The following is a 27,122-nucleotide window of genomic DNA, read 5'->3' on the forward strand; positions in this document are numbered from 1 at the left end:
ACTGTAAATAAAAATTGTTTTATGCGATCGAGAATTAAAATACTAAAAATATTTTCCTCCGACTGTGTATCACGATTATGCGTCAAAAACCTTAAACAATGCGCTGATCCTTTGCTACGTGGTCGACCAAATTATATGTTTACAACTTCAGCATTAAATTTATAATCCCGATGATGTCAATATACGAACGCGAGTGCGTCCTCAAAGGATCAATTTCGCAAAGAGGCAACCTGATGATTTCATCCAGTAAAAGTCCTCCCGCTTTGTGTCGGCGATAACAATTTACTGCGAGATAAATAGCATTCGAATGTAAATGAATTGCTTATATAATTGATCAAAAGCACATGCGTCGCGAATGAACTTTAATATTATACACTATCTTGAATCGTCATCTTTCGTGTTCGCTCGCCTCCGCCGCTGCACTTTCATATCCTCGCTGGTAATGTAATTCATACAAAGTATAATATCTGTGGTTGTAAGGCGAAACAACACAAGTTACGTGTCACGGTTCAGACTTTGAAGTATCCATTTGTAAACCGTTCACCTTCGATGTTGCTGCATTTTTATTCGAAAACGAAACAGTCTCTGGCACTTTCCTTTTGCCGGGGCTGAACACGCGTCTCGTGAGTCTACCTTGTTATTTGTTCTTTGAAAAAGAAAATTATTTTAAGCGCGCCACATTGTTTTCCGGTCACTATGGATCTTTATGCTGTTGTAGTAGGTGCACATTTTTAAAGTACAAGAGTACGTGTGTAGTAATAAACATTAATGACATTTCCACTCTATGTTCAGCTTAGGGAATTTTCTGGTTGATAAATTGAGCTTGCTCTTCATCCTGATATTTATGCAATTTACAATTTGCATACAGATGATTACTGACTATTGGAACAAGAATTCATTCTTTGAAAAAATCTGCATAATTTTGTAGTTGCATCGTGGACATATTCAGCGATTTATACAACATATTCAGCATAATTTAATTACCTTTTTTGAGGTCGCCAAACGACTAGGATTGGCCTAGACAGTTCAGGATTTTGATAGGAATTTTGTCCAGAATTGACAATTTGTGCCTGAACGAGTGTACCGAATTTGTACCCGAATTTGTGCCTAAAAGAGAATTACGTGAAGGCTTCATTGGATTGCGTAGCATTTTTTGGGTAAAGTGGGCATTCTTGTTTTAATTGTTATTGGCGTGTTCGGGTCCCGGTACAGCCATTTTGTCCCGAACTTCCGGCAGCGGTTATTAGCGCTGGAATCTGCGTACAGCTGGAGGCATCTAGCAACACGAGGAGCAAAACATGCCGGAAAAAGCTCGGACAGAGAGGAGAGGCTGGTTGACTTCACGTGTACTCTCTTTCTTCCTTTTCGCTCTTTCTTGTCCCCCCCCTGTCTCTCCCTGTAAATCGTTTCTCTCGCTGCTCGCACAGCCCAGGCAAGGACAGGGACCCACACACACGCTCGCCTCGTCAACCAGCGCACACGTACAACGCACACGTCTCCGCGCCGGGCAAAACTTAACAAAACAATTTGCTCCAAAGCAAACAACGGCATCCGGTTTACTTGTGAATAAACAACATATTTATTTTTAGAGGCCCCACGGCCGTAACCCGTTTGCTCGACCCCGCGCTCCAGCCTCTCGCGTCTATTTGCCGCCGTTACACGACTTAACGGCCGAGGATAAAAATTGACGGGGCCACAAATACCGTCCTCTGTTTTAAAATTCCTTCACTCACTCTACATTCGTCTCTCTTTCAGCCATGCACCGTGTCACTCGGACCTTTCTGCCCTGATTTCCAGAGTATTTCAACCTCGGGAAAATCTGCGTGTGATTTCCAACGAGCCAGGACTGTTGCATTATTTGTTTCCACTCTAATATGGTTTCGCGTGTTATCTGCGAATCTTATTGCGGATCTTGGTAGCCTTATTAATCATCCATGCCCACCTCTCTTTCGTAACGGTCCACATAAGTTTCCCAAAAATCGTTGACCGGGAAAAATAAAATTTCAACCATACTAAAATTCAGGTCATCCGTCGCAAGCTTTGTAAAACCTTGAAACAACTGCTTAAAATTAAAATGACCGCACATGCATAATACATGAGCCTTGTATTTAAAATCTACGAGCACTTCGTTCACTCTCCCTTGAATCCCAACGGGATACAATTTCTTAAAGTTGCTATCGCGACGATTTACGTTTTTAAAAATCATCTGTAGATTTTAGAATATCGCAGTTTCGAACTTGTTCGATCGATTCAAGAGTGGTGAATTGACGCTTTCGTGTCTTTGTTACATCTTTACAGGCTATTTCCTAACGCCCAGCTGGCTGTTTGATGTTGCAATTGAAGTGAAAAGGGGAAACGTGGTCGCCCCGCGGGTGTTAAGTGGTTAAGCCACGCGTGAGTTGGAATTCTAACTCGATTGGTTTGGACAAACAATCGTTTTTGGGTGGACAGTTCTCTGGGTCCACTTCTACAAATATTGAACGGGAACCTGTTCAACGGTGTTTCCTTGAAGTCGATGCGTACAAGGAGAAACGAATAATTAGTTGTCCCGAGATCGGCGCAAGACAAAGGAACGGTTGTAATGGTGACTGATAGGTGAAGATAAATCGTAACGCTGTTTTACTGCGGACAGACCTACTTTCTAAAGTACGAAGTCAACAGTCATCGCGACTCTGACTGCATCACTCGAACGGACCGTTTGTGAGCACGAATCAGAGTAAATATTAACGGCTGCTTTGCCAAGGTCTAGTGGCTGCTGTGCGGAACACGTATTTCCAAAAAATGAAGCCTATTGTCTTCCCATTTGTAATGTGTGATATCGAAATACTTGAAGAAATATGATACTCGTGGCATAACAAAATATTTACGCTCGCAAAACTCCTATTTTCCCCATCATAAAATTTCTCCGTCGAATAATAAGATTCATACCTTTCAACCCTTTCAACGGGGATTAAATACTTTCGAACTTCCTGCTCCAATCAATTCTCTTCGGAGCTACTCCAACTTTTTCTTTCTGTCGCATGCCAAATTCCGTAAAATGTATCAGTAATTGGAAATTTGGGTGATTGCATTTTAGATAAAATTGAAGGGGTTAACACACCTACATTCCTCAGAAAAAAACTCATGCAATTCCCGTTTGTAAAATCCTTAATTCTATCCTGTTTGTGTCGTAAAATGCACGTCTGAGAATTTTGGAATTATCTCGAGGTTGCAGAAGGGTTGCAATATAAAACAAAAATGAGAAAAGATGACTAATTTCAGTGCTAATGATACTAAATAATATTAGTATTAATAATTCTTTAAACCAATAATGGAGAAGTACTCGCGCCTCTCTAACGCTACACAATTGTCCGAGAATGATTGCGGCATTGTCTCTCGATAACAAATTGAGACAGCAGCCGGGGAAAAAAAGGTTGTTAATCATTCGGTAGGGTTCGAGGGTTAGAATTAACACGGTGCACCTGGATTAAAGGAGTTCTAACCGCGACCTAATTCCAAGATAAGATAAGTCGTTAAGTGCATGGCGTGGCAGCCCCTCGCGATACTACCCGGTGTTTTATTGCTGCGGCCCACCCCCGCGCTGGCTCTCCTTCGGGGCTCGGCGAGATTTATTGTAAAATTCGATAGATATTGCCAATTACAACCCCCGCGGCGCTCCTCCGCCGCGTGCTCGTTCTATCGACAGGGACAGCAGCCACCTTTCCGGCTGCCTGGAGAATTTTAAATGCGTTTTATGTACAGAGACGACGCGGTACGTTGCATAAATCCGTCCGCCAGAAAAATATGATTACAATCGGTGTGTCTCGATGCTCCCCCCCCCCTCATGTTTCTCGCGTGCTTCATCCCCTGAAGACGACCTATAAAACGTTTCGCCTCGTCGCCAACTGTCTTACAACCAACTCGAATAATCTTCGCCGATCATCGAGGTTTTATTGCCGCCTTGTATACTAATTTTATACCCTTTTTATGCCTTCGACGACCGTGGCGCTCTTACTCACCCCCACAAACGATTCGAAGTTTGTCCAATGATCGCTTGAGGATCTCCTGAAATTGAGACACAGGGTACCTGGACTTTGCTGAAATTGGAACTGCATCACAAACCAACCAGTATAAAGATACTGATACAAATTTATCTTAATCGAATTTTATTAATAGATAGTAATAGAAATTTATTTTACGTATAAAAGTCCGAGCGATCGATCGAATGCCTCTGCAGTGAAATGTAAAAAAATCGAAAGATGCAGCGTCAGTGTTAAATAAACCAGAGAACCCTGACGACAAGATTTTAATCTAGAAAATTGTCTAACCCTTTTGAAACTACAATGAAGAGCACAACTGATTAGCAGCGTTGCAGCACGAGCTTTCACTTGACCAAAACAGGAACAATAAATTTAACTGAACGCCGTAGATTTGGTACTATCCAACAACCAGACGACAGGCGCGTTTACAGCCCGTGCGAGCGTGTAATATAAAATGGAAGGGCTCGGCCGCGAGTCAATAAAGATATGGTTGCATATTGAACAGAACTAGATGCGGCAAGAAGGTGAAACTCGATGCATCCCGCGGCTTCCCGCGGAGTTGACAAGTAGTAACAAATTCTTATCGCTCGGTGTTCGCGGGCAATTACTTTCGCGTGTATTGGAAACAGGTATATGGGACATCGAGCTTAACGACGACGACGACGACGAGGACGACGACGACGTTGACGACTGGCTACAGAGACATTTGTTTATTTCCAAGCTGGATGCATCGTGAACGATGCACCACGACATCGTTCGACTCTTCGTGCGATGTTACATGCGAGCATAAATGTGTTTGCGTTCGTGTGTGTCTGTGTGTGTGTGTGTGTGTGTCGTGGAACGACGACGCGGTCGGTGCGTTGCGTGTTTTGTTTGCGCGTTTCTTTTGTCGCGTGTATGTCCAGCTGCGCGTCGAGACCGTGGCTGGCTCATGCAAATGAACCGCACAATGTACCTCAATAGCATCCGCGTATTTATATATGCTATCCGGTTCATTATTTTCCACCGCCACTGTTTATTTCTGCCTTACGCCAGTCCGCGCGAACAGGGAACACTGTTTTTCGCGACAGGGGACAGCACGCTGAGACTGTCTCGCGTCGATCGTCCGCGGCAACGCGCTCTGTCATCGATATTTCCGTGAAATAATTATCCAATGAAATCACCGTGTTAACATTATATTATAACACGGCGATATTCTCTCCTCTGTTCGCTTTGTCGCGCTCCCCGCGAAACCGTTCTGTCAACCTCCTTTTAATCGCGCCGTCGCGTCGGAATATCGTAAAGCGTTCTCGCCCGGCAATCAACATAGAGAGGAGCAATAATTAACAAGTCCGAACAGGGCCAACGAGAGTCATTAACAGGCCAAGCAAAATTTATGCATTTACAACACATCGTCGGCGAGCCACGGCTAAAAATGTATTAAATGTTATCGCCTGTATAAACGTCGTTAGGAGCACGATAAAACGGTGCGCCGAAGAAAACACAATTCCGCCTAATTTTCGGATCTATAAATCACCGTCTATAATTGTTAAGTTGTATAAACGTCCGCAGCTGACTCATCGGCCAATGGCCAATGGCCGCGGGATCGCGTCCATTACTGTTTATAGTCGCTAAGACAGTACCGAACGGTCTATAACGTGAAAGTCTCTATAGGAGAATATTTGTACGCGGGGATCGAAGAATGTATATTCCCGGGGATTGTCGGAATTCGTAATGGATTCCGGTTTTTCAGTATTTGCGCCGAGAAGGCATCTGTATCTTCTTCGATCTCGTGGGAAAATAGCATGTTCGCCTCTTGTACGTGTAATAAGCGGCGCGCAAGCGGACAATTATGTCTGTCGACCCGACGACATTTTGCACGGATCTATGATTCATACTCTATTTGCTTCGATCTCGATCTATTCTTTCGTTCTAACGCGATTACAGACGGTCGAATTACTGCACCGACGATTAACGGATCGGCGTAATTCCGGCAGCGTTCGTCCCGGTCGCCTCTAATTATAACCCCGAATTTGGTCACGCTTCAAATCACCCTTTTCCCTTTCCTTGCCCTCGGACGGCCTACGAGTTTCACCCACGCAGAAACCCAGCAGAGTAGCTGGAGCAACTTCAGCGACGCGTCTTCGAGATGCTTTGCGCAATAGGTCGAGGATAGAGATTTCGGCTAATTATACACCGCGACCGAAGCGATTTGATTAAATCGGCACAGCTGCATTATTGGACGCGGCCAAATTCTGCCGGGTATATTCGACAGATCCATCTTGATACTCCTCCGGACATATTTTATGCAGTCGTTGCGTCACTTCGCAGAAAATTTAGCAGAAACAATTAACAATTCAGCGACCAACCTCGAGAACCTCTTGATAACGGTCCCGCAAAATTTTAGGGTTGAAGCTATTCACGACATTTCCCTTGCACTTGCAGATTCAATCCTAATTAAGGGGGGAACCTTGTGTAAATGGTCTGTTCTTCAAAAATTTTTTTTGAAAAATGTAATGCGTAAATTGATTTAAAATTTGAAGTATCATTTGTTAACATTACAATGTAAACAAAAATATTTTTCATAAATTTTAATCGTTAGTATCAATGGTGCAATGGCGACTTGAAAATGGCATCTTGGAAATGCGCCGTGAAGCGTACAGTGCACAAAAATGATCTGAAACAAAAAAATCAATATGGAATCGTTAGTTGATGCAAATACGCACAACATGACGTTCTTCTTTTATCAAAATTTGCGACATTCCAAAAATGGCGAAGTTATGAAAAAAAACGGATTTTCTGTTAATAACAATGTTTTAGATAAAAGCTTGAAAAATCGGAGCTCGTCATGTTGTGGCCAATTGTTTATACAATAGAATATGTACACTAAGTTTCATAAATATAGAGTAATCAGTTTTTGTGCTATTCAAGTGTTCTTGTAACTTATCTAGGGTTAATTATCAAATAAAGGCAATTTTTATAAATTGGGGTTGAAAGGGCAGACCAAAAATTGTCAATAAAATGCAACAAATTTTAATAGAAAATTTACTATGAATTTTAGCTGGCAGCTTTTAAAAGCAATCTTTCTAAGCTGATGGAAGAAAGGAAGGGCCATAGCAAACGTATATTTATTTTTATAGTAAACGGATAATCGCAGACGGCTACATTGAGAACATAGGAATTGGTTAATGGAGTGCAACAGACTTCGATAAAAAATTCCCCAAAAATTTTAACTAGTCTCGAAGAGTGTCTGGAAGCAATTTTTAAGATTGGGGGATGAGGGTGGGGAGGATCGAGGGTGGGTGGACCGAAAACGGGGTAAGACGGCGATGGTGTAGATCGAGTCAGGTGCCGTGCAAACGAATATTAATATAATCGCGGCAACCAGAAATCCATGGCGGAGGTAAAGAATGATATAATAGCCAAGCCCGTAAGGGATGCGTCTGCGACCGAGAGGGCGAGTCGCTCGAAGACGAAGTGTTCTCATTATACCGGGTGATTTATGCGCGTGCCACCTTGCCGTCGCGTCGCGTCGGGAGGTTCTAGGTTAGAAATAAAGTTAAAAGAAAAATAAGGCTTACCGGGGTGCAAAGTCGAGAAAGAAGAGCGGTCGCGGGGGGGGGGGGGGGGGGGTGAGCGCGGCTCGCTGAATATATTACAAAAATAAGCCCGTTGCCGCGCGAACGAACACCGAAAAAACTTTTAAACCACGGAGATCGATGACTGTTTTCTTCGGGGTGGACCCGTCCTCGGAAAAATAACGGAGGAACGGATATTTTCCTCCGTGGAAGCTCGCTCCTGGACCGTGTTAACGGGTCATTAGGCATATTACTCTTCAATTATAATCGTTCAATGTATTCGGGTCAGATAACGAATATTTTATGTGCTTGCTGAGCCCGAACCAACCCGTACCGACTCATAACGAAAAATTGGTTAACTTGTTTATACTGGGTTTATCGGTGAATTATAAACAAGAGTACGGGCATGTAATTAGCCACGAGTCAGGTAAAATAGACTATTTATTTTAACTCGCCGTCTGCAACCTTATTTTTACCGGGGTAGACTGTGCTCTGGGTCGACAGAGTTCATGCGGCTTTTCCTACAATTCACGTGTTTTGAGGGATTCCAAAATAATGTTGAATACTCTTCCTTTTCTGCAGAAAATTATCCAACCATTCTTGTTGCGGCATGCTGGACTAATTTTCTGTGGAAAAATTTAATTATTCTCATTGTAATAATTTAATGAGAATATTTCGTAGGGAGAAAACGTTTCAGCACTGTTTAGGTTTCTGAAATTTATATTTTGAACTGTTTATGGCTAAAACAATCTAGTACCATGCTCTAGTACTGTGCTAGCGTTAACATGTGACGTTGCTAGCATAAAGGGGCCGAAAGTCCCGCTTAAGAAAGACGACAGGTACTCGACAAAGGGAAATTGATTAGTAAATCTAAAGCAACGAGATCTCCGAAAGAATCTGTATTACAAATTTTATTACAGAGGGTTCGTACGAAAACGCAATGAGCCTCGCAAAGGCACTTGGTAGGCATGGTGTTGCTCGGTTTAAATGGGATTGTAATTTTTAAGGGATGTTAAAATCGGGGAGCACGCTTAGACGTTTCGGCAGCCCGTTAAAACTGTTCGCGTCGCATAACTGTCCCGCTGACGATGACTTATGGTTGCAGGGACACATCGGTGAGAACCCGTTCGACAACAGTCCCTGGGGAAAGGAGCAGTTCCAACCCTCCACGGTTCCTTGGCAGCTGAACCCGCGCGGCCACGCTCGTCCCAGTGTGAGTATATATACGTGCACACATATACCTACAGCTCCACATGGATGTACATATATATATATACAGTACGGTGTTCCGCGTTTAGTCCATTCTCTGTCCGAGCGTGCAAAAACTAAATGAGAAAAGAGAGAAAAGAAACTCGGAAGGGGTGGAAGCGGGATTGTAAAGGAACGCGCGCGCGAAGCAAAGCGAGGGAGCGAGGCGAGGCGAGGCGAGGCGAGGCGAGGCGTGGCGAGGCGAGCGCACACACACTTTGCTCTCTCGGAATCGTCCGGAGAAAGAGGGAATATAACGCGCAGTCAGAGTCCTGTCGGACACAAGGGCTCGGTGTCTGAAATTTGTAATTCCGGCTGGATAAGAATACTATCCCTCGGCTCGGAGGGTGAGTAACGACCGCGGAAAAAGAAATCCGGCCACTCATTGTGTCCGCAGGTAGCAAAAATGCTGGGGGCATCGCTTCCTCCGAGCATTTTCTCTCAGGAGTCGACACGGGCACCGGTGTCGTCCACCGCCAACCCCGGAGGAGAGAACCACCCTTCCTTCTTCTCGCTCGTCCCAGCTTCAAAACCAACCCCTCTTACTCTCGCTCCTCCACCCCCGCGAACGGGCCCGACTCGTCCTGTCACCCGGTATTTATAATACGCTTTGTTTTCCCTCGGCTATTTGTCTTGGGCTCTCGGTTCCTTCGCTAACGTTATTATCTCGCGTTTTATTTTTATTTAATTCCAGCCCGCTCCGTACTAACCCTCCTACTCTTTCTCCTTCTCCTACTCTCTATCTCTCTCTCTCTCTCTCTCTCTTTTTCCAGCGACCACTCTGCCGACGCCCGGCGCCGCCGTTACTTATCCGTCCGGACCCTTAACGAGCGAAACGTGTCCTCCGGTTTAAGGAAAACTTTGCGCTAGGGACAAGTTCTTTTTTCGATTCCCCTACCACCCCTTCTGGCGATTAATAAGGGCGAGAATTAGCCGTGACGCACGCTGCCCTGCCGATGCCGCTCCTAATTTGCTCATTCGACCGGGCTATATCCCCTGCTCCTGATTTTTGCACCTTATTTACTGTCTCTCTGTTTATCCCATTTATTTATTGTTCGTCCAAGTTGTATTTACAGTTATTCACTGTTAACTCCCGTTTAAGAGTGTCTCGAAAAACAGCCCAACCTGCAAAAACATCTAAATAGCAGTTCTTGCGTGCATTCGAAATTAAATGCAACAAGCCACCCTCCCAAGAATGCAATTGAAGCACAAGAGCTTGTCCGAAGCACACGCTAGCACCTGAAAAATTCAAACGCTTCTAAAACATCGGGAAACAATTTCCTCGAGAGATTACAAGGAACTTACAAAGGCAATATGTAACACGGCAGTTATTCCTCCAATCTCCTCGCGTGTCTCGAGAGTTTTGTGCCCGCGATGTCGTTCCGGGGGCACTCTGCGGCATTGAATTAAAAAATCCATGTCCGCGGCGGAAAAATTGATAGGACGATTTCGTTCGAGGAGGGACACAAAGGCTCCCGTTACAGGCGTAACCATCGGCGAGCGCTGCCGGTCGAATTTATGGGAGCAGCGTTCGACATCTCGCCGCGAGCATCTCACGTAACGTTTCCGAGCTGCTATTTATCAAAGGCTTCTCAAGGAACACGCGAGCCGCGCTATCGGTGTTTGCAAAGTTTACATAAAAGAACGCGATCGACGCGGTTGCATTCGAACGGCTTTATTTGTTCGCTGGGCTTACGCTCTCGCCGACCAATCAGATATACGTCTATACCGCATGTGTATATATATATATACACACACACACATACATATATCGTTCGCGAAAAGAATGCCGCGTGTGTTCCAGCGTGTGTATGCACCGGGACCCCGTGACGCAAACGTTGTATTGCGGCGCAAGTAATGCGCGTGCTGGTACGGTTAAATAAACGGGGAATGACGTGCAATCTAAATTACACGCGATAGGAAACAACGGGCGAGCGTTACACGCAATTTCCAAGACGTTTAACGTAACAACGTCGGCGTATTTTACCCGGGCGAGTTTACGCGACGATTCTCCCGCGCGCGCGAGAGGCCCGGGCAACATCCGCGTTCGCGAGAGAGAGAGAGAGAGAGAGAGAGAGAGAGGGCTCTAGCCTAAGCGCGAAGGAAATCGACGAGCGATTTCCTTCTTTTATCGTGGGCCGCCTTCGCCGTATCGTTCGCCGGCTTATTACGTTACAATGTCTTCATTCAACGTTTCACGGACGAGCGAACGCCAAGCGACAAGCGAAGAGGACGACGACGACGATGGGGGGAAGCGAAAAAAAAACAGAAAAATATAAATAACATTTTATCTCGGCTTTTACGTGCGATAGGGAAGCAAAGCCGATGCCGCCCACGCACGTACGGCCGAGCTCTAGGAAAAAAGCATTCGTGCCACTTCGCACGTATGTACGTGTGTATCAGGCCTGTTTATTGAAATCGTTTCGTCGCGGCGTGTCAGTGCGGCCGAGCAAGAAATACACGCGTGTCGTTGCACGCAACCTATGGAACTGCATCGCGAACTGCATCGCGCGGGCTCCTGCCCCCACCGACGCGATCGACGATACGCGGAAATTTATTCTGTATTCCGTTGCCCGGCCGTAACAGGATCTATTCCGCCTTGGATCTTCCGGGAATCGAACGACCGATTTAAATGACAATAAAATCGTACGAGGTTCGAAACGGAACAGGATCTGGAGCGAGGAACGGCGCGAAGAACAATGCTGTCGAAATTATACAAATGATAAAATGGCTATCGCAGTAAAATTTGTTTTCGAGCTCTACATTTCATTCTTAATGTTCCCTTTACCTGAAAAATGATAATAGAATCGAGCGAAAATGATTTAACAAAAAAAAAAACATGATCATGACCATCGATCGATGTGAAAGACAATGTGCTACTGTGACACAACGCGAAAAGTAAGTGAATCTGGATGTAAACATAATTTGTAAAACCTGGAACACCATTTCGTCGTGAAGGCTGACGCGTCTGATCATGACATACCGATTCTACTTCCTGTAAACAGTGCGCGAGAACCTGAGGAATTTTCTTCCACATTCTCGACTTATTTGTTCCTGTAGAATCATCCCCTTACCAGCAGATCTTAAACACTCTGTGCATTGCATGAAACTGAATTAGCTGAAAAATGTAATCGCTTTCTTAATTATACAGTTTGACACTAAACACTGCTCGAAATTAAGGTTCTCTCAGAAACCGCAATTTATTGAGAGCTATTTTGGGGATGCTATCTAGATTTGAAATGATTGTGCCAGCAACGGTGAAACGAGTCCTGGTCCTCGCGGGCCTCTTCGTTCGGGATTAAACGAAGGCAGGCCCGCTGCCGAGGAAAGCCGATAAGGCTTCGTGGCCTGTATCAAATCGCGTACTTAATGCACACTAAAAACGCAAGCGGCGAACATTCCTGACGATTTGTCGTCAAAGAGCGAAGGATACGGCTGTGCCCAGGAAATTATGCATGCCACGAGAAACGCCTATTCGCGGCTTTCTAAGAAGCTGACAAACGCGCACGTGTTGCATCGACCGATTCCACAATATGCAGGCTTACGTGCATTGGCACATACGAAAAAGGCGAGCGGACATAGGCGTGCTGCAACAAGGAGAGGCTCAAAGACCGAGAAAGAAAGAGAGATGAAACTATATGCACGCGTCTATGCAGTCGGTATGAGATCATCGAGCTCGCTCGGTGGAAACACTGACGTCAACAGTTTCGGCTAGTCTCGTTGCCTCGCGAATGATCCACGGCCGATACGATGATATCAGGAAGACTAATGCCGATCGTGCACGTGCAAATATTACTCGATCCTGTTTCATTAAACATCGCGGGCACAAGAAATAAACTAGTCTCGCGGCTCCACGCCTCGCGAAATAATTAAAGCCGCGCGGATTTATCGCGACGGATCAGTCGACGCGATTAGGTCCGGTAAATCTCGAGTCGATATGAAGTCGTCGGTGCGGTGGAGCTTTAGGCACAGGGTGTCTGGAAAGTACAGAACCAAGGGATCGCGCACCTTACAATCCTTTAGCATCGCTACATTATTTTTTTTTTGTTTCTGCATCGTCAGCGGAAGGAATTGTCATCAAAATCAAGCTTCCGTTGGCACAACCTGTTGCGAGTGTGTAGAACGGGGTAGCAGGGAGATTTTATCCATTGAAATTTACAAGTCACACATGACTTTGTTACAAGTTACAACTGGGGTCACGAGATGCATATTAACTGCAGGGGGTGAAAAAACTGCTGGCTGTTTCTTTCTAACCCTGGATAATTACCCTTTCATAAACATGAGGATCGGAATAAACCCACTGCTAAATACAAATATTTTAATCGATTTTTTTTTTTTAGAGATCGATGGATAAGCTTCACACCTACCATAAATTTGAAAGAGTTTTATTGCAACATCCCAGCGATCTGAAATTTGATGAACACTGTAATTTTCTATCGAACCAAATATTGATGAAAGAAATAATATTGTATGATGCTGCATTAACAGATTTCGCTCGAAATTGCCGAACAGAGTCGCGGCGGATAAATAGAAATAAATGCGCGGATTTTCGCAGCAGCGAGGGGTTCGGTGATTTTCGGGACACCCTGTGTTTCGGGGGCGTAGCAATATCGGTGAAATTTAAAAAGGGGCGAAACGGCACGATTCTCGTGCCGGTAATCCGAGACTCTTGCTCACTCCACACCAATATGAATCGCGGGAAAAATCAGAACTGGTTCGGGATGGGGTGGGACAGGGTGGCTCGCTGGGGGAGAGGGGGTGGCGGCTGGAAGCGGATCTTAGTCCCTCCAGCAACCCCAGGGTTTTAAGATATGCAGGGCACAACGCACGCTTTCCTAGCGAGACTATTTTAATACGAATGAGGGTGGGAGGATCAGGGCGGCGGCGATGGTACGGCCAGAGACTCGCTGAAGATCTACTTCTTGATTACAGAACTTTTTACCTAATTACATAACATTGTTACCATTTACAAAGTCGCGGCCGGGTGCACGGCGTCTGACTACTAATTAGAATTCCCGATTAGCGCGCCGGCGAGATCGCGTTCCGTTCCGATAAATTCTCGCGGCCGCTCCCTCTCTTCCTGCGACGCCGTATTCAAAGGAAAAATATTTCGTCTTGGCCCGGATTCAAATTCTTCCGAACTACCCCCGGGGAATTTCGTCCACCCTGTGCTGTTGTCGTTTTTCTTGAAAGTACTACCTACCTACCCTATTCGCCACTGCAATTTTTTAATATTTTTTATTCACTACATCGTACTGTTTCGCTTTACACTAATTGCGGACGACTCTTCGAGCAGCGGTAAAAGATGGTCCGAGTAGTGTAAAGGGCAATTTTTATTTAATTTATGCAAAGGAGAACGGGAGAGATAATTTTGCGCGGGTGCCTCCATGCATCAAGAACGTGATCCCCCTCTTCGGGATTCGTCGTCCAAAGTTCCCACGCGCGATGGAAACAAAATTGTGCGATCCTGTAAGGCAAGGAATCGCGCGAAAGTTCTATAGATAACCCGGCTGTCTTGTAATTAAGTTAAATCGGGAACAACAGGCGAAGCGCTCAAGTTTATCAGGAGCCACGGTCCTTATCGGAAAGATGTAAAATCGCGGGGATAGTCATGCGCAAGGGACGAGTTTCTCGACGATGCAGACATTAAGACGTCTGGTCCTCGACCTCCGGTTCTCCACCCCCGACCAATCCTCTCGCAAACCCTCTTTCTCTCCTGTTCCCAGTTAGGTGAACGCGGCTCCCGTAGACGACGGTGGTTTACCCCGTCTTCATTGTCCTCTAATTCTCATCTGATCCTCACATTACGTAATTTTCTCTTTATTATTTTATAATTCCTGGCTCCGGAGCCCGTAGTCTCTACACCCCCTCTCTCTCTCTCTCTCTTTCTCGCGTTCATCCGACTGGGTGGTCCGCACGAACTCACCCCACGCCACGCATACTAATGCATTCTCGCATTTATTAATTATTCCTCGCTAGTTACCGTGGCTTTTCGCCCCCGACGTTGCTCTTCTCCAGCTACGGCAATGATAGATTAAACCTTCTAGATTCGCCGACGGACAATGTAGCTCACGTACACGCTTATCTCGCGAATTTTTCATCTCCCTTGCTATTGTACCTTTTATTGTTCCGGCCACCCCGTCGCCTAGAAACGAACCCTTTCTTCAAGAAGTTACTAGGATCGGCATGTTCACAAAATATTATCCCGGAGGGCTTTATAGGCCGTCTAAGAAACATCCTTCTTCCTATTTTCAATCAATCAGCTGATCGATTATGTCTTGTCCGAGACAGGGCTTTAACAGTAAACCTGCCAAACACAAAACATATAAAAGGGAAAAGTGTTATAGAAGGGAGAAGATTGAATTTGTATAAACTTTGTACGATTTTTATTGCAATATGTGCTTAAATGAAGAAGTTAATTCAGTAATTTCGTATGAAGACGTTTTTATAATTTCAATAATTGTGAAATAGGAAACCGGTCATTTTGACCGTGGTGGGTTTAGTGTTAAAAGTACAGTAGGACCTCGATGATCTGTTCTAATCGGTGGAGCACGATTGTTCGAATAATACAATAATTATTGAGTTTCCCCGAAATTGGTTCCTGCATCCTCGGAACCCTGTCGAAGCCAGCTGCGACGAAAACGAGGCGAGCGAAGTGAAATTTTCCAACCCCCTGCGATCCCTCCAGATCGATTGCGCAGGTTGGGGGCAATTTTTGCAAAACTATTCAACGTATCGACTGTTCCTTTTTCTTGCCGTCACTCGATCGTCGGCTACCCGGATTTCTCGTGCTCCCCATTTCTTTTTCTTGCACGTCGAGGCCAATACCGTCGGGAATTTAATTCCGTTTTAACGTCCCGGCGATTCCTTTTCAGTCGCGAATGTTTAATTGGCTCGCCACCGAGGAAGCCGGGGGGCCAGCAGCGGCTACATTAATTGCGGCGGATTGTTGGGCGCGGCACGCGGGGGTTGTCGGCCCAGGTGGTTGTCTAACAGTGGCTCCAGGTGAGGGGCCGACGACCATGAGAGGCCCGGCTCCGTCGAAAAGACGGCTCGCATTGAATGCTAAACAAAAGCTAATTTATATCCGGAGGTCGGGACGTTGCCGGAGATCGGGAGATGAATGGCTATACCTCTTGCATACCAAGTGGGCTAACGCCACCTCCGCAGTTAAAGATCCTGGGGGATGCTCCCTTCGGGACTGCTCTCGTACCCGCAAATCTGTCGTTCACGGTGAAAGAGTGGACTACATTTCGGGGTACCGCCAAAAATTGCGTCGTCGTCACCTAATCCTGTCATACTTCCCTAAATGGCACGAACTCTTGGTCGTCCTGAGCAAATCGTCTCTATTTCACTATACAGTGATTTCTCTATACATGTCGCTAAGGCCTGGATAATAAACGTCGTGGAATTATCTCCCCTGCGGGGTATACCCCGTGAGAGGCCACGAATCACGAGGATGATACATGACACGGGCAAGACCCGTGTTGTTGACATATATCGAGAATTCACTGTATCTGTATAAACAACAAAGTTATCAGGGCTGGCGGAGTTAAACGACTTACTGATTCCAATAGAATTCACTATATTCGCGATTTACGCACCCCCTATAGAGAGCAATACTGAAGAGCATTCTGGAAAATAGAGAAAATATTATTCGTGTCCTTTTTATTTTAAAAATTGTTATAGAGGAAAATAGCCATGGATAGGTCTAGATAGGGTGTACATTAGATCTAATTTACAATTCATAGTGGATTAGTACTATTTACATGAAACTCTAACCATTATTTTTTCTCATGATATAATTTTTAATGAATTACTACCATTAACAACGCAATTTTTGTTTTTCAGGGTACATAGTTGAAACTAGCCACGGGTTCAAATTAGACTCCCCTACTATTATGTACTAATTTCGAATCCGTAATTATTTCTCTACTTGTGCCAAATTAAATATCAATCCCAATTCACCAAGTACAACCTAATTATAATTATACTGCAACTGATCGTATATTGGCTGAGATAATCGGCAAACTGGGTGAGAGAATGAGAGTTTAGGTTTCCGCAGGATGATCGAAACGATTATGGACTTCGATGACGACAAGTATAAAATTGCCACTGAAAAATCACCTCTTTTCGTCCGGCATGCTCGAACAGTGGCAAAACGATCGAGAGTTCGCTCGCCGCGGTGGAATTAAAAATTCGGAATGAACAGTTACAGCGGGAATATTCCCTTTAGGGTCGCCGCCCTTAAAATTCGACCGAGAACCGCCGCTCAATAATCATACATCCCCTTGAAGAACTCGGCGTCTCCTCGCGTTAGTTACCCTCTCGATAATGAACGAACTCGGGAAATCGGCGGGCACCGGGCGAAACGGGACGAAAGTTGAGCGCGTGCAACTCTGAAATTCCATTTCCGAACGAAAAAATTTCATTTTCTTCCTCTTTTATTTTTCCGTCGCGTCGTTCGGATGAGGAGGGCCGACAGAGAGAGAGAGAGAGAGAGAGAGAGAGAGAGAGAGAGAGAGAGAGAGAGCTTTGAGCACGCCGGTTGAAACGGGCGTTTCATTCGCTTCTTCTGCCCCAGAAACATCTTCGGGATCGACTGTTTCCGGAATCCTGCGGCGTAAAAAAATCCCGCGGTAAAAAAGTATTCGATCTCGTCCCGAAGCAGCGTCCCAAATGTAATCGAAGGAAAGTTGAACGACGACGTCGCGCGAGCACGGTAAATCCCGAAATGAGATTTGTTGGGGCCAGTTCCTTTTTCTATATTTTTTTTCCCCCGTTCCCGTAGATCTCGCACCGGGAATGGAAATTCTATTCCCATGGACTCTTCCCTCTCCAAGGTTGCCGCGTATCATGAAATTATAATCTTGTTGAAAAAAGTTTCGGCTCTTCGATCCCGGGGTAGGGACGCTGAGAGAGGAGAGAGAGAACGCCTGTTGATTCTGACTGGATCCCGTGGAAACATCGTCTAGCCGGCGTTGAGCTTTCTCGATACACAAGGCAACATAGCAACACAACACGGTAAAGCACAACAAGTGGGGGGGATGCTGGGGGTGGAAAGCTCGATAGATATACAGCCAGCCGGAGCGGAGAGGCGCGCGTCGCCAGCCACCACGTGCTTCTCACCCCTCCTTCATCGCCTCTCCTCCCTTTCATCGTCCGTCTTCCTCTCTTACTCTTTCGCTCGCTCTAAACAACCCCTCTACCCACTGATCGGCCGGCCGTGTACACCCCTGTCATCCCCCACGCGTGCGGAAACGCAGCCTCTCGCGCGAAACTCCACGTGGCTCCTGTCCCGGCCTCGTCCTGCCAATTATATCTCCCTGACCACCCTCAATTTCATCACCTGCGGACACCTATTTTTCCTCCATTCTTCTACTCATTCTTTCCACCCCTCATTCCTCCCTCTAATAGTTTCGAACTCTAACCCTCGTTCGCTGTTCTGATCAATTTTACCCAAAACCAAACCTTCGCTTTCAATCGTAAATTTTCTTTTGAAATATACATATAATTTAATTATACATTAATTTGACATACGCAATTTGTATGAATTACAAGCGAACTGAGAACTAGATTTTTCTCAGAATGTCAATTATGGCCCAATTTAATTCTCAAAGTACTAGATCGACTAGAAAGCATTTTCTCATATTTTAATGGCACATTATCCCGATAAACTGCGGGGTATGGGGTGATTCTATTTGCAAAGATAAATTTAAGAAATGATAGTTTTTCGGTTGACGCTTCGCTTCGTTTCCGAAAAAATCCTGCTTGAAAATTCTGCAGTTACGCGTGCCATTGTATGTACAGGAATCGTTTGACGCGTCCGATCATAGCAAAGAAATTCTACTTCTCGCGAAAGCTAGAACACACGTAGCCACCGAATTTTCAAAATCGCTTCTCTCGACAGCGAAGCGTCAACCGAGAAAATGTAATTTGTTAAAGGCAACTTTTGTTCCATGTTACGCCACCTCTCAGTGTATTTATTAGCCTAGAATATTTATTCTTATATTGAACATCATCGCCATACTAAAAGCAAAAGCGAGCAAATCTTTTGGACATTCCGACATAAATGTTTCAATATCCTGAACAGTGTACAAGGATAAACAGTTCGAGGATTCAGAAATTTATTAGGATTTTGATGAGGGGGCTGTTCATTTTAAATTATGAAATAATATAATAATTCACTCTGGATACATTAGTCACTACATTGGGAAATTTATTGGGGTACATTTTTCAGAGAGGGAGGTTTTAAAAAAGGAATTCTACTAGGCAATTATTCTACACTGTAAAATAATTTTGTAATTTATTTTACGTATATCAGTCACAGGTCTGCGGATCTTTATATAAATTTCCATTTTCATAAATCATTTTAGACCAGCCAGAACATGAGACAAATTTATTTCGCCAACTGAAGGTTTCCCAATGGTAAAAATTAAGTGAAAATGTAATTAACTTTAGTTAACACGAACGTTTTATCATGAACGTGAAATTGAACGTGTGGAGCACTAAATACGATAAGGGCTGCTTTCCAAAAAATCATTTTCCACTAGAAATTCTTCTACGTTATAACCAACATTTAGAAGTTAAAGGGGTAGTTTCTCCAAAGATCAGAGAATGATACAATTGAAGGGGTAAATTTTCCAAATAAACACAGAATCTCTTGGCTCGGTTCCTCGTAAAAATGAGCGATAATCTGAGAAAGCTAGTAGGAGCAGTTAGAGGCACCCCTAGCAAGAACAGATTTACATTCGGTGGATCCTAACGAGGAGCCTAACCGAAGGCAAGTCGAGTTAGATCCAACAATGGAGCCGGGGCTGGCAACCTTGTAAATAGATGTCTGGAGCGTGCCGGCGTTACTCGCATATCGCTATACGCTGCAAGAAATGGTACAACGTCGGAAGTTCCGGGGCGAGATAATAGTGCGGCGGCTGATTCTACGCCCTACATCGAGGCTCCTTACATGCTCACGTATGCACGGCCGGGTAATTAGTGTCTTAATGAAGCTCGGGCGTCGGCTCTAAGGGAGCTGGGACTCCGTAAATAATTGCCAACATGCGCGATCTCACGGTCGAGGAGCGAGCTCGCGATTTCGATCGCGAGAATGCCGCGGGTCGCGAACTTTTTCAGCACGCTCGGCTCGCGTGATCTACCCAGGCACAGGCATCGCGCATTATTAATTTAATAATCGGTCGGCGCTCTTTTAACTTCTCTCTCGAGCCGCCCGGAGCGTGAAGGAATCCAGTTTTCGCGAGCTAATTACCAGTCCCCGGCGATTAACTCGAACGATTTTCCTCCTTCGACCCCCCCCCCACCCACCCCCGGGTGGTGCTTCGAAATGTACCAGAGTTCGATCGATAGCCGTGCTTAAAATTAATTCGAGCTCCTCGAAAAATTTTCGCCACCAATGCGAACGGGCCACGGCGAACGGGTTTGCGATGAAATTTGCATCGCGCGTCTCTAGTCGCGGAGAAACCGCTCCACGAGACGTTCGCCGATCCACATCCCCTGGAAACCCGTCACTTTACGACCTGCATTATTCCGTGGAAGTTGTAAAAGAAACATAGTTTTGATTTTACGTCCTCCCGGCGATTTTTGCTCGACCGTACGCTCGTTACCGATGCCAGACTTCGGGATAAGGGACGTCCGACCGATCGTGTCACAGCCCGCAAACGTGACTTCGCCGACTTTCCACGGCCCACTCCCCTTTTCACCCTGTTCACCATTCTCCTTCGTATACATACATCGCTTCTTTAACGTCTCCGGAGAGCTTCGACCTGCCTTGTCCGCTCGTTAACCCCTACCCCGATTTAACGGGCCGTTCTTATTCTACTCGGGGGTAGATTGATATTTGAGGGACGTCTAAGTGCTGGTCGACGTTCTCAGAAGTCTTCCTTTCTTTCTTAATGATGTGGTCGTTCTGATCAAGTATTCCTTGCTCCGAGCGCGAGGCTATTTTGTGCGGCATTGAGCAGCAGTTAAGTGTCGGATATCAACCCCAAAAATTCCTATATACCATCAGAGTGATTTAATTAATGAAACTGGAACTAAACAGACACAATTGATCATAGTGGAATTTACTGTAATCCTGCAAACCCTAATAAACTTTGTATTCTACTCTAAATGAAAATGCTGGGTGCTGGACATGAACATTTATTAATTTACCTGGGAAATACCGATCGAGTGTTGAAAATTCTGTTAAAAGCTGAAACTTTACTCTTTCCAGTTCTAAAACCCTTTCTGCGATCGTGGTCAGAACAGCCCTCTTTATGTTTCATTCCAATCCAAACGATCCGAATGACAGATCAAACGTTTCGTTACGAGCACGAATTTTCGTCAGGCCGAGGTACAACGATTTTCCCACGCCAGAAACGTTGGGATGATTTCGAAATTATCCGAGGACTCGTAGGAAGCCGGAGATACATCGACGCGACGGGACAATCGAGTTCGCATCGGGTCTCCGAGCGCGGCGGGTCGCAGGAATCAAATGACCTAAAGTAATTCCGACTACATCTCCAGACATTACTCCCGCTGATCAATACGTACGTCCTCTTTCTCTCTCTCCTCTCCCTCTCTCCCTCTCTGTGGGCAGAGACGCGTACGCGGTAACATCCCGACAGTAGCTCGCATCTCAAGGAGAGGAGCGGCGAAAAAAAGGGTACCGGGAAGGAAGAAAGGGAAGGAAGAGGGAAAGGGATTCCGCGAGTCTGCGGTAATCGGTCTCGCTCTCGACCTGGCTCCTCTCTTTCTCTCTCTCTCGTCTCTCTTTCTCGTCCCCCACCCCCTAAAATTTTTTACTTTCCCCCCAAAAAGTGGAGGGGTTTCTGTTCTAGCGGGGGGTGGGGGGGGGTGGGGGTCACGTGGATCGCCGTGAATACCGAGTGGGCGGATGACACGGAAGGCTAGAAGAGGCGAGCATTGCGCGCGCACTTCGATGTGTGAACCGCGTTCTACGACTATCGTGACCGCACACAGGTAGCCACACATACACGCGCGCGCGCGCACACATTTTCGAGCATGCGTGTCTAAGCAGGCGAGGTAGGTGGGTGCCGCGTCGCCGGGCGTGCACGTGTGGGTGCACAGCCGCACACCGATGCAGTTGTGCATCTCCGGCGGAGGAACGATTTAAAGCCGGGATAGTGGAGGAGTAGTCGAAGAGGAGACGCTCGCCAGCGGATGGTGGTGGCTGGATGGGTGGCGGCGGTGGTGGAGGAGCTGGTTCTCTTCCCTGGCTAGGATGATAGCTGGTGGTGGAGCTCCAGGAACGGAGGAGAGAGGCGGTGTGGCGTGGTCGACTGGGTGGAGGGAGAGGCGGTGGAGAGAATAGAGATCCGCGAGATCTCCTCTTAGCCGACGATGCAGCTCGATGGTCTACCGGCACGGCGGAGAGAGAAAGAGAGAAGAGTGGAGAACGGATGCAGGACAGAGCCAGGATGAGCCACGATGAGAGAGAGATAGATAGAGAAAGAGAGAGGGAAGGAGGAAGAGAGGCGGAGGGATGACGGCACGCCGGACGGAGACGAAGAGGGAGAGAGTGAGAGGAACGGTCGTGTAGGCGGACCGGAGAGAGGAATTCCACGGAGGCGTGTCTTCCCCGGCGCACCAGGTGCAAAGGTGCGCGAACGCGACGTTGCCACGCCTTTTCTACGGGGCGACGCGCGACGTGGCCTACAACCGCTCCACGTCGACATCGACGGCCGCGACGCCAGCGACGACGACCACCACGACGACGACGGCGACGAGGTCGACGTAATAACCACCTCCTCCTCGTCTAACGACGGTGGACCAAGGGTACGACTGTCTTCCTCTGCGTCTAGCTGGGACACATCCCCCTTGCGCGTTGTCTTCTTCCTCTCTGCCTCTCTCCACCTTTCTCTCGGTGCTCCTCGAACGCTGCGCCACCCACCCCCTACCACCTTCAACAGTCAGGGGGGTACGATGTTAACGGACGGGTCGCGTCCAACCCAACCATCCAGAATCCAGCTTCTGGTGTCAACGTCCCGAACTTTCCACGGGCTTCTCTCCTGAATATGCACCTTCCCCGACAAGGGGAACGAGGGGTGGTACCAGAGAGGAATCAAGAGGGCACCCTCTCTCCCCTTTCCCACGGTTCTACGGGCGCAACCGAGGGGGCGGTTGGACAGCGGGCGGCGCAACCGGGTTCTTTCTGTCTTCCAGGATGCCTCGCGACCGGAATGCAGGATCACCGTATTCGGCATCACGTAACGCGTCCACCTTCCGATGCACGGTAAACAAAAATGGCGCGGATGCGAACGTGATCCTCCACACCATGCCCGGGGACCCTCGATATGGCTGCTCCCGCCGTCGCGGCGCAACCCCCTGGAATTTGTCTTCCGAGATGCGAATTTTCGGAGAGCTGTTTGCGGAGGATCGAAGCCATTTTTGTTTCCCACCGGGGAAAAAAGTTCTACGTTCTACCGGTTCGAGCTCCAAGGCGAATTTCGTACAGAAAACGCTTGCTGCGAAATTCGAGGATTTTTTCGATGGTGCTTGATCCGGGATTGGTCTTCCGTGCATTCTAGTTGGACGACGAACTGACAGTTTGAAAAATTCATCCAAATCGAAACGGTTTCTTTGAAAGATATTTAGACTCAGTGAGACGGCTAGACTGAGGATCTTTAGGCAAAATAAATGACTTTGCTGCATCTATTACAAGAAACAAGAGTCAAATCGAAGTATCTTTATTTATTAGTCTTAATAAGCTCAGGACATTATATATTTCTGTCATAAATACGTAAAATCAGCAGTCTAGAGTTTCCACCCCTTTATACCTTGTAGATTTTGGGAGAAATTGACACTCGAGGCAGAAATGATTTTCTAGATCTGAAACACAGGCAATACAATGAGTGATTTATTACCTACCTGAAACACTAACTGAGAAGATTTATATTTTACTGACTTCAACCCTGTTCCCTCTCGCAGAACAAAAATTTAGTCTTCCTCGAGTATCAGGTCAGCGATGTATTTTTAAGTGGGAGCAAGTTTGGAGTCGATACGTTAGGGTAGTACGTCAATTAGATTTATGCAACTGAGATCGTCAGGACGTAGGTGGATCGTGGAACGGCCCTAGACGCGTGTAACTCGACGTCTGGACGTCTGGGCGTAAAATAAATCGTTCCCCTGGAAACGTATCGCAGTTACGATCCGTTTGCATTAAGGGATGGAAACGTGGAATTCGAGCTCGATAAACGTATTTGAAGTACACGAAGTTCCCAAACAGAACCCCCGGCTGTAATACCCGCGCCGTTGTAATACTTATATCTCGTTACACACAGTGTCGCCCGGCTATTAATTATTCGCCTCCTGCCTCGCGGTACGATTCTCGTAAAACGCTTTAATTACGGTTTCCTATCCGCCGATGGAAGCGTTCTTTTGTATGACAATTGATTTAATACGTTCTGCTACGTACGGCGCCGACAAAAAATTTATAGAAGACAAATACCGCTCGAATTTATTCTTCCCGACCATGCGGCTGGTAAATCCACGATTCCCCGGTCGGATAGCGACGCTTCCTATACCCCTGAAAACCGTGTTAACGCTGATTTAATAAATCGCCTCTTCAGATCCGCTAATTTATCATTTTCTGCCGGACGTTTTTCCGTGTACCATGCGCTTCTGAATTATTAAAAAATATGTTCGATCCCTCTGTACACAGAACTCCTCTCTCTGTACCCAAATTTCTTCTGCACGGATTAAAATTTCTACATCGTCGTCGCTCCCATTCTCCCCAAGTTTTAGTTACTGATCATTTCTATTCACATCTTCCGGAACGCAAGATCGAGTAATAATCGTCTGAGGTTTCTTTCACGACTGCAGCAAACTCTGCTGTAAATCAACGCCTAATTTGACAGCTACCCCTCTCCACAATGTTCTGATTAATTTCTCCTTCTGTAACACTGACAGTCTTTCAAAAGGCTCGTTTAACACTTTGAGTGCCAACGTAGCAGCCCCGAAATAAAAATTGAAATGTTATAAATGAAAACTTGAAGTTATTTTCTACTGTCAATTATACTTTAAATATTCGTCTTGTTCAAGACAAAGGGCAGGATTCCGTCTAGCTTGCAATTAACAGTTAACTGACACAATTAGTAACCGGGCAGATATTTACTTTTCCCAAAGTACAATGCGATTAGATCTGAGAGCCGGTCGAAATTCTGCTCTTGCCCCCGTTACAGCTTCAAGACTATTTATGAATCGGCCGTTAGAGAATACGCTTCTCTTGGACCGGTCCTAAACTCGGAGAAGCAATATCGGCAGCGTCTGAAGCAGACGTCTCTCGGTAGATTCGATCCGGGTAGACACTACAATAAGCGCGATGCACCGGTCCGTATGCGACATTTCGCATCCCCGTAATCGTTCGTCCTCTCTGCCGCGGTTATTGCGTTCCCCTGCCGTTTGGCTCGAGATCTTCTGGTCGGTCCTTCTCCCTCCCGTTGTTTCCTGGGTCGTCTCACCGCGTTCTATCGCCGTCTCCACGTACCTTGCCCCCAACCTGGTCCTCTGCTGCCCCTCACCACCAGCACTTACACCCCTTCCACCTGTCCCCCTCTCTCTCTCTTCGTCTTTCTCTGTTCGAGGTCTCTCTGCTCCGCGATTCCATTCCTGCGTTGTTGAACTATAACTCTCTCTAGGAAGGCAGTGGCAGCTATTACGCCGGCTCCTAAGCTATTACGGCATCTGGGAAGCTCGTTGGCGCTGCCACGACCGTCGAGGAGGTAGGGAAGGGGGGGGGGTGCTGCCGAGGAAGTGGCACCGGGTAGGAGGAACACCGGGTACGGCCGAGGTAGAGAGAAGGAGTGGTGGGCGTCGGGTTAGGTGAGGTGATGTATTGAGATCCCATTGTATCCACGGAATCCCCTAAGATTGCCAAACGACGTCCTCTCCCGCTTCACTCTTCGCCTTCCATCTTCCGCCGCCCACGTTCACCCCAGACCACCCCCTGCACACCCCCTCTCGCGCATAATACGTCACCGGTGGAAAGGCGAGCGCCGCCGGTCTACCTTTCGTTGAGTCCCCGCTTCTCTCTGCGCCCGTATATTTCTCTTTTCCATTCTTTTTTGTCTCTCCGCTTCCTCCCCGTGCCTCTTCCAGCCCCCTCCATTTCCCACCCCCGCCACATCCGTGCACCCCCTTCTCGCCCTTTTCTCGAATCTCTACCTATGCAGATGCGCTGGAATATTCATGCCGACGACGGAAACGGAAAAAACAGCATCGGGATCGACGGGTTCCGATACTAACCTGCACCCTCTCGCTTTTTTCGCCGACCCGGCGGAGGTGCCTCACGGGGTCCCGACGATTTTCAACCCCCCTCGAAGCACACCCCCGCACGCCTTTAATAATACGACGCCGCGCGGCCGCAACCGCGTGCAGTATCGAGAGCCCGCATAATATCCGCGCCGCGATATTGGCGAGGGTTGCGCTCGCTCCTAGTCCAGGAAGAAAGGGAGGAGCACGGAAGGAGAAGGGCACAGGGTCGAGCGACAGATGCACAACGGGAGGAATTCAAATTTTTTAGCGAACGCCCGCCGGTTCAATAACAACCTTTATTATTTTAACGACCTACGCCTCCGACGCCACCTTTGTCGCAGACTTCGCCCCCGCGGAACACGACGGAGACTCCCAAACCGATGCTAATCAGCACACACACGCGTAATCGTTCACATTCTCGCGGTACGCTTGTCGCCGGACTCTTTCACGGTGCTCGAAATTGGTCATTGAAATTTATCAAAAAACTTTAGCGGAGCATATCGAAAGCATTTTCTCTCTGATGCTGTTAGCACCGAAGTAGATTTCGCGATTTTTTTTTATTTGTCCCTTTGGATGGATGTATCCAAGATGTCCATAATTTTTAGCCTTCATTTACCATCTTCCAACTAGTCTAGACTGCGGATTTTATGTATTTCTAACAAAAACGAGCGGAAATGAAAGAGTAGATCGATTAAAGGAATTTGAGACGATCAAGGTATTAGCTTATTTGTTTCATTAATGAAAAGAAGAATTTTCGACTTGATTCCTGTATCTTGCGAAGTAGAAAATTTTTATTTTGAATAAGGATCCGCAGTCTACTTAAAATCGGTCGGAATGGTGGTTAAGATAGATCGGGCAACATTTCTGATGGATTGTATTTGTGCCGTATACTACGGACTTCTTTTCAATGCGGGTTGCGAACGGTAAACAGCGAGGGAGATACGTTTATAACACGCGCAGATCAATAACACGTCACACAGAGCCACCGTGCAAAGACGGAAACTAACATTATCCGAAGGCAGCCTGCAAT

At 46.6% G+C, this 27,122-nt stretch overlaps 1 protein-coding gene across 19 annotated transcripts in view; it reads left to right on the top strand.

Annotated features, from left to right (window-relative positions):
• Foxp (forkhead box transcription factor P) overlaps positions 1-27,122 on the top strand; it is a 302,571-nt gene that overhangs the window by 137,560 nt on the left and 137,889 nt on the right. For all 19 annotated transcript variants that reach the window (XM_076793308.1, XM_076793220.1, XM_076793229.1 and 16 more), the window contains one exon: positions 8,682-8,789. Coding sequence is in view for 11 of the 19 variants with exons in the window: in XM_076793220.1 (XP_076649335.1) it covers positions 8,682-8,789 (108 nt within the window). In the remaining 8 variants the exon portion in view is untranslated. The remainder of the gene's footprint in view (positions 1-8,681; positions 8,790-27,122) is intronic.

This window comes from Halictus rubicundus, chromosome 1 (genome assembly GCF_050948215.1).
Source record: "Halictus rubicundus isolate RS-2024b chromosome 1, iyHalRubi1_principal, whole genome shotgun sequence".
Lineage (NCBI taxonomy): Eukaryota > Metazoa > Arthropoda > Insecta > Hymenoptera > Halictidae > Halictus > Halictus rubicundus.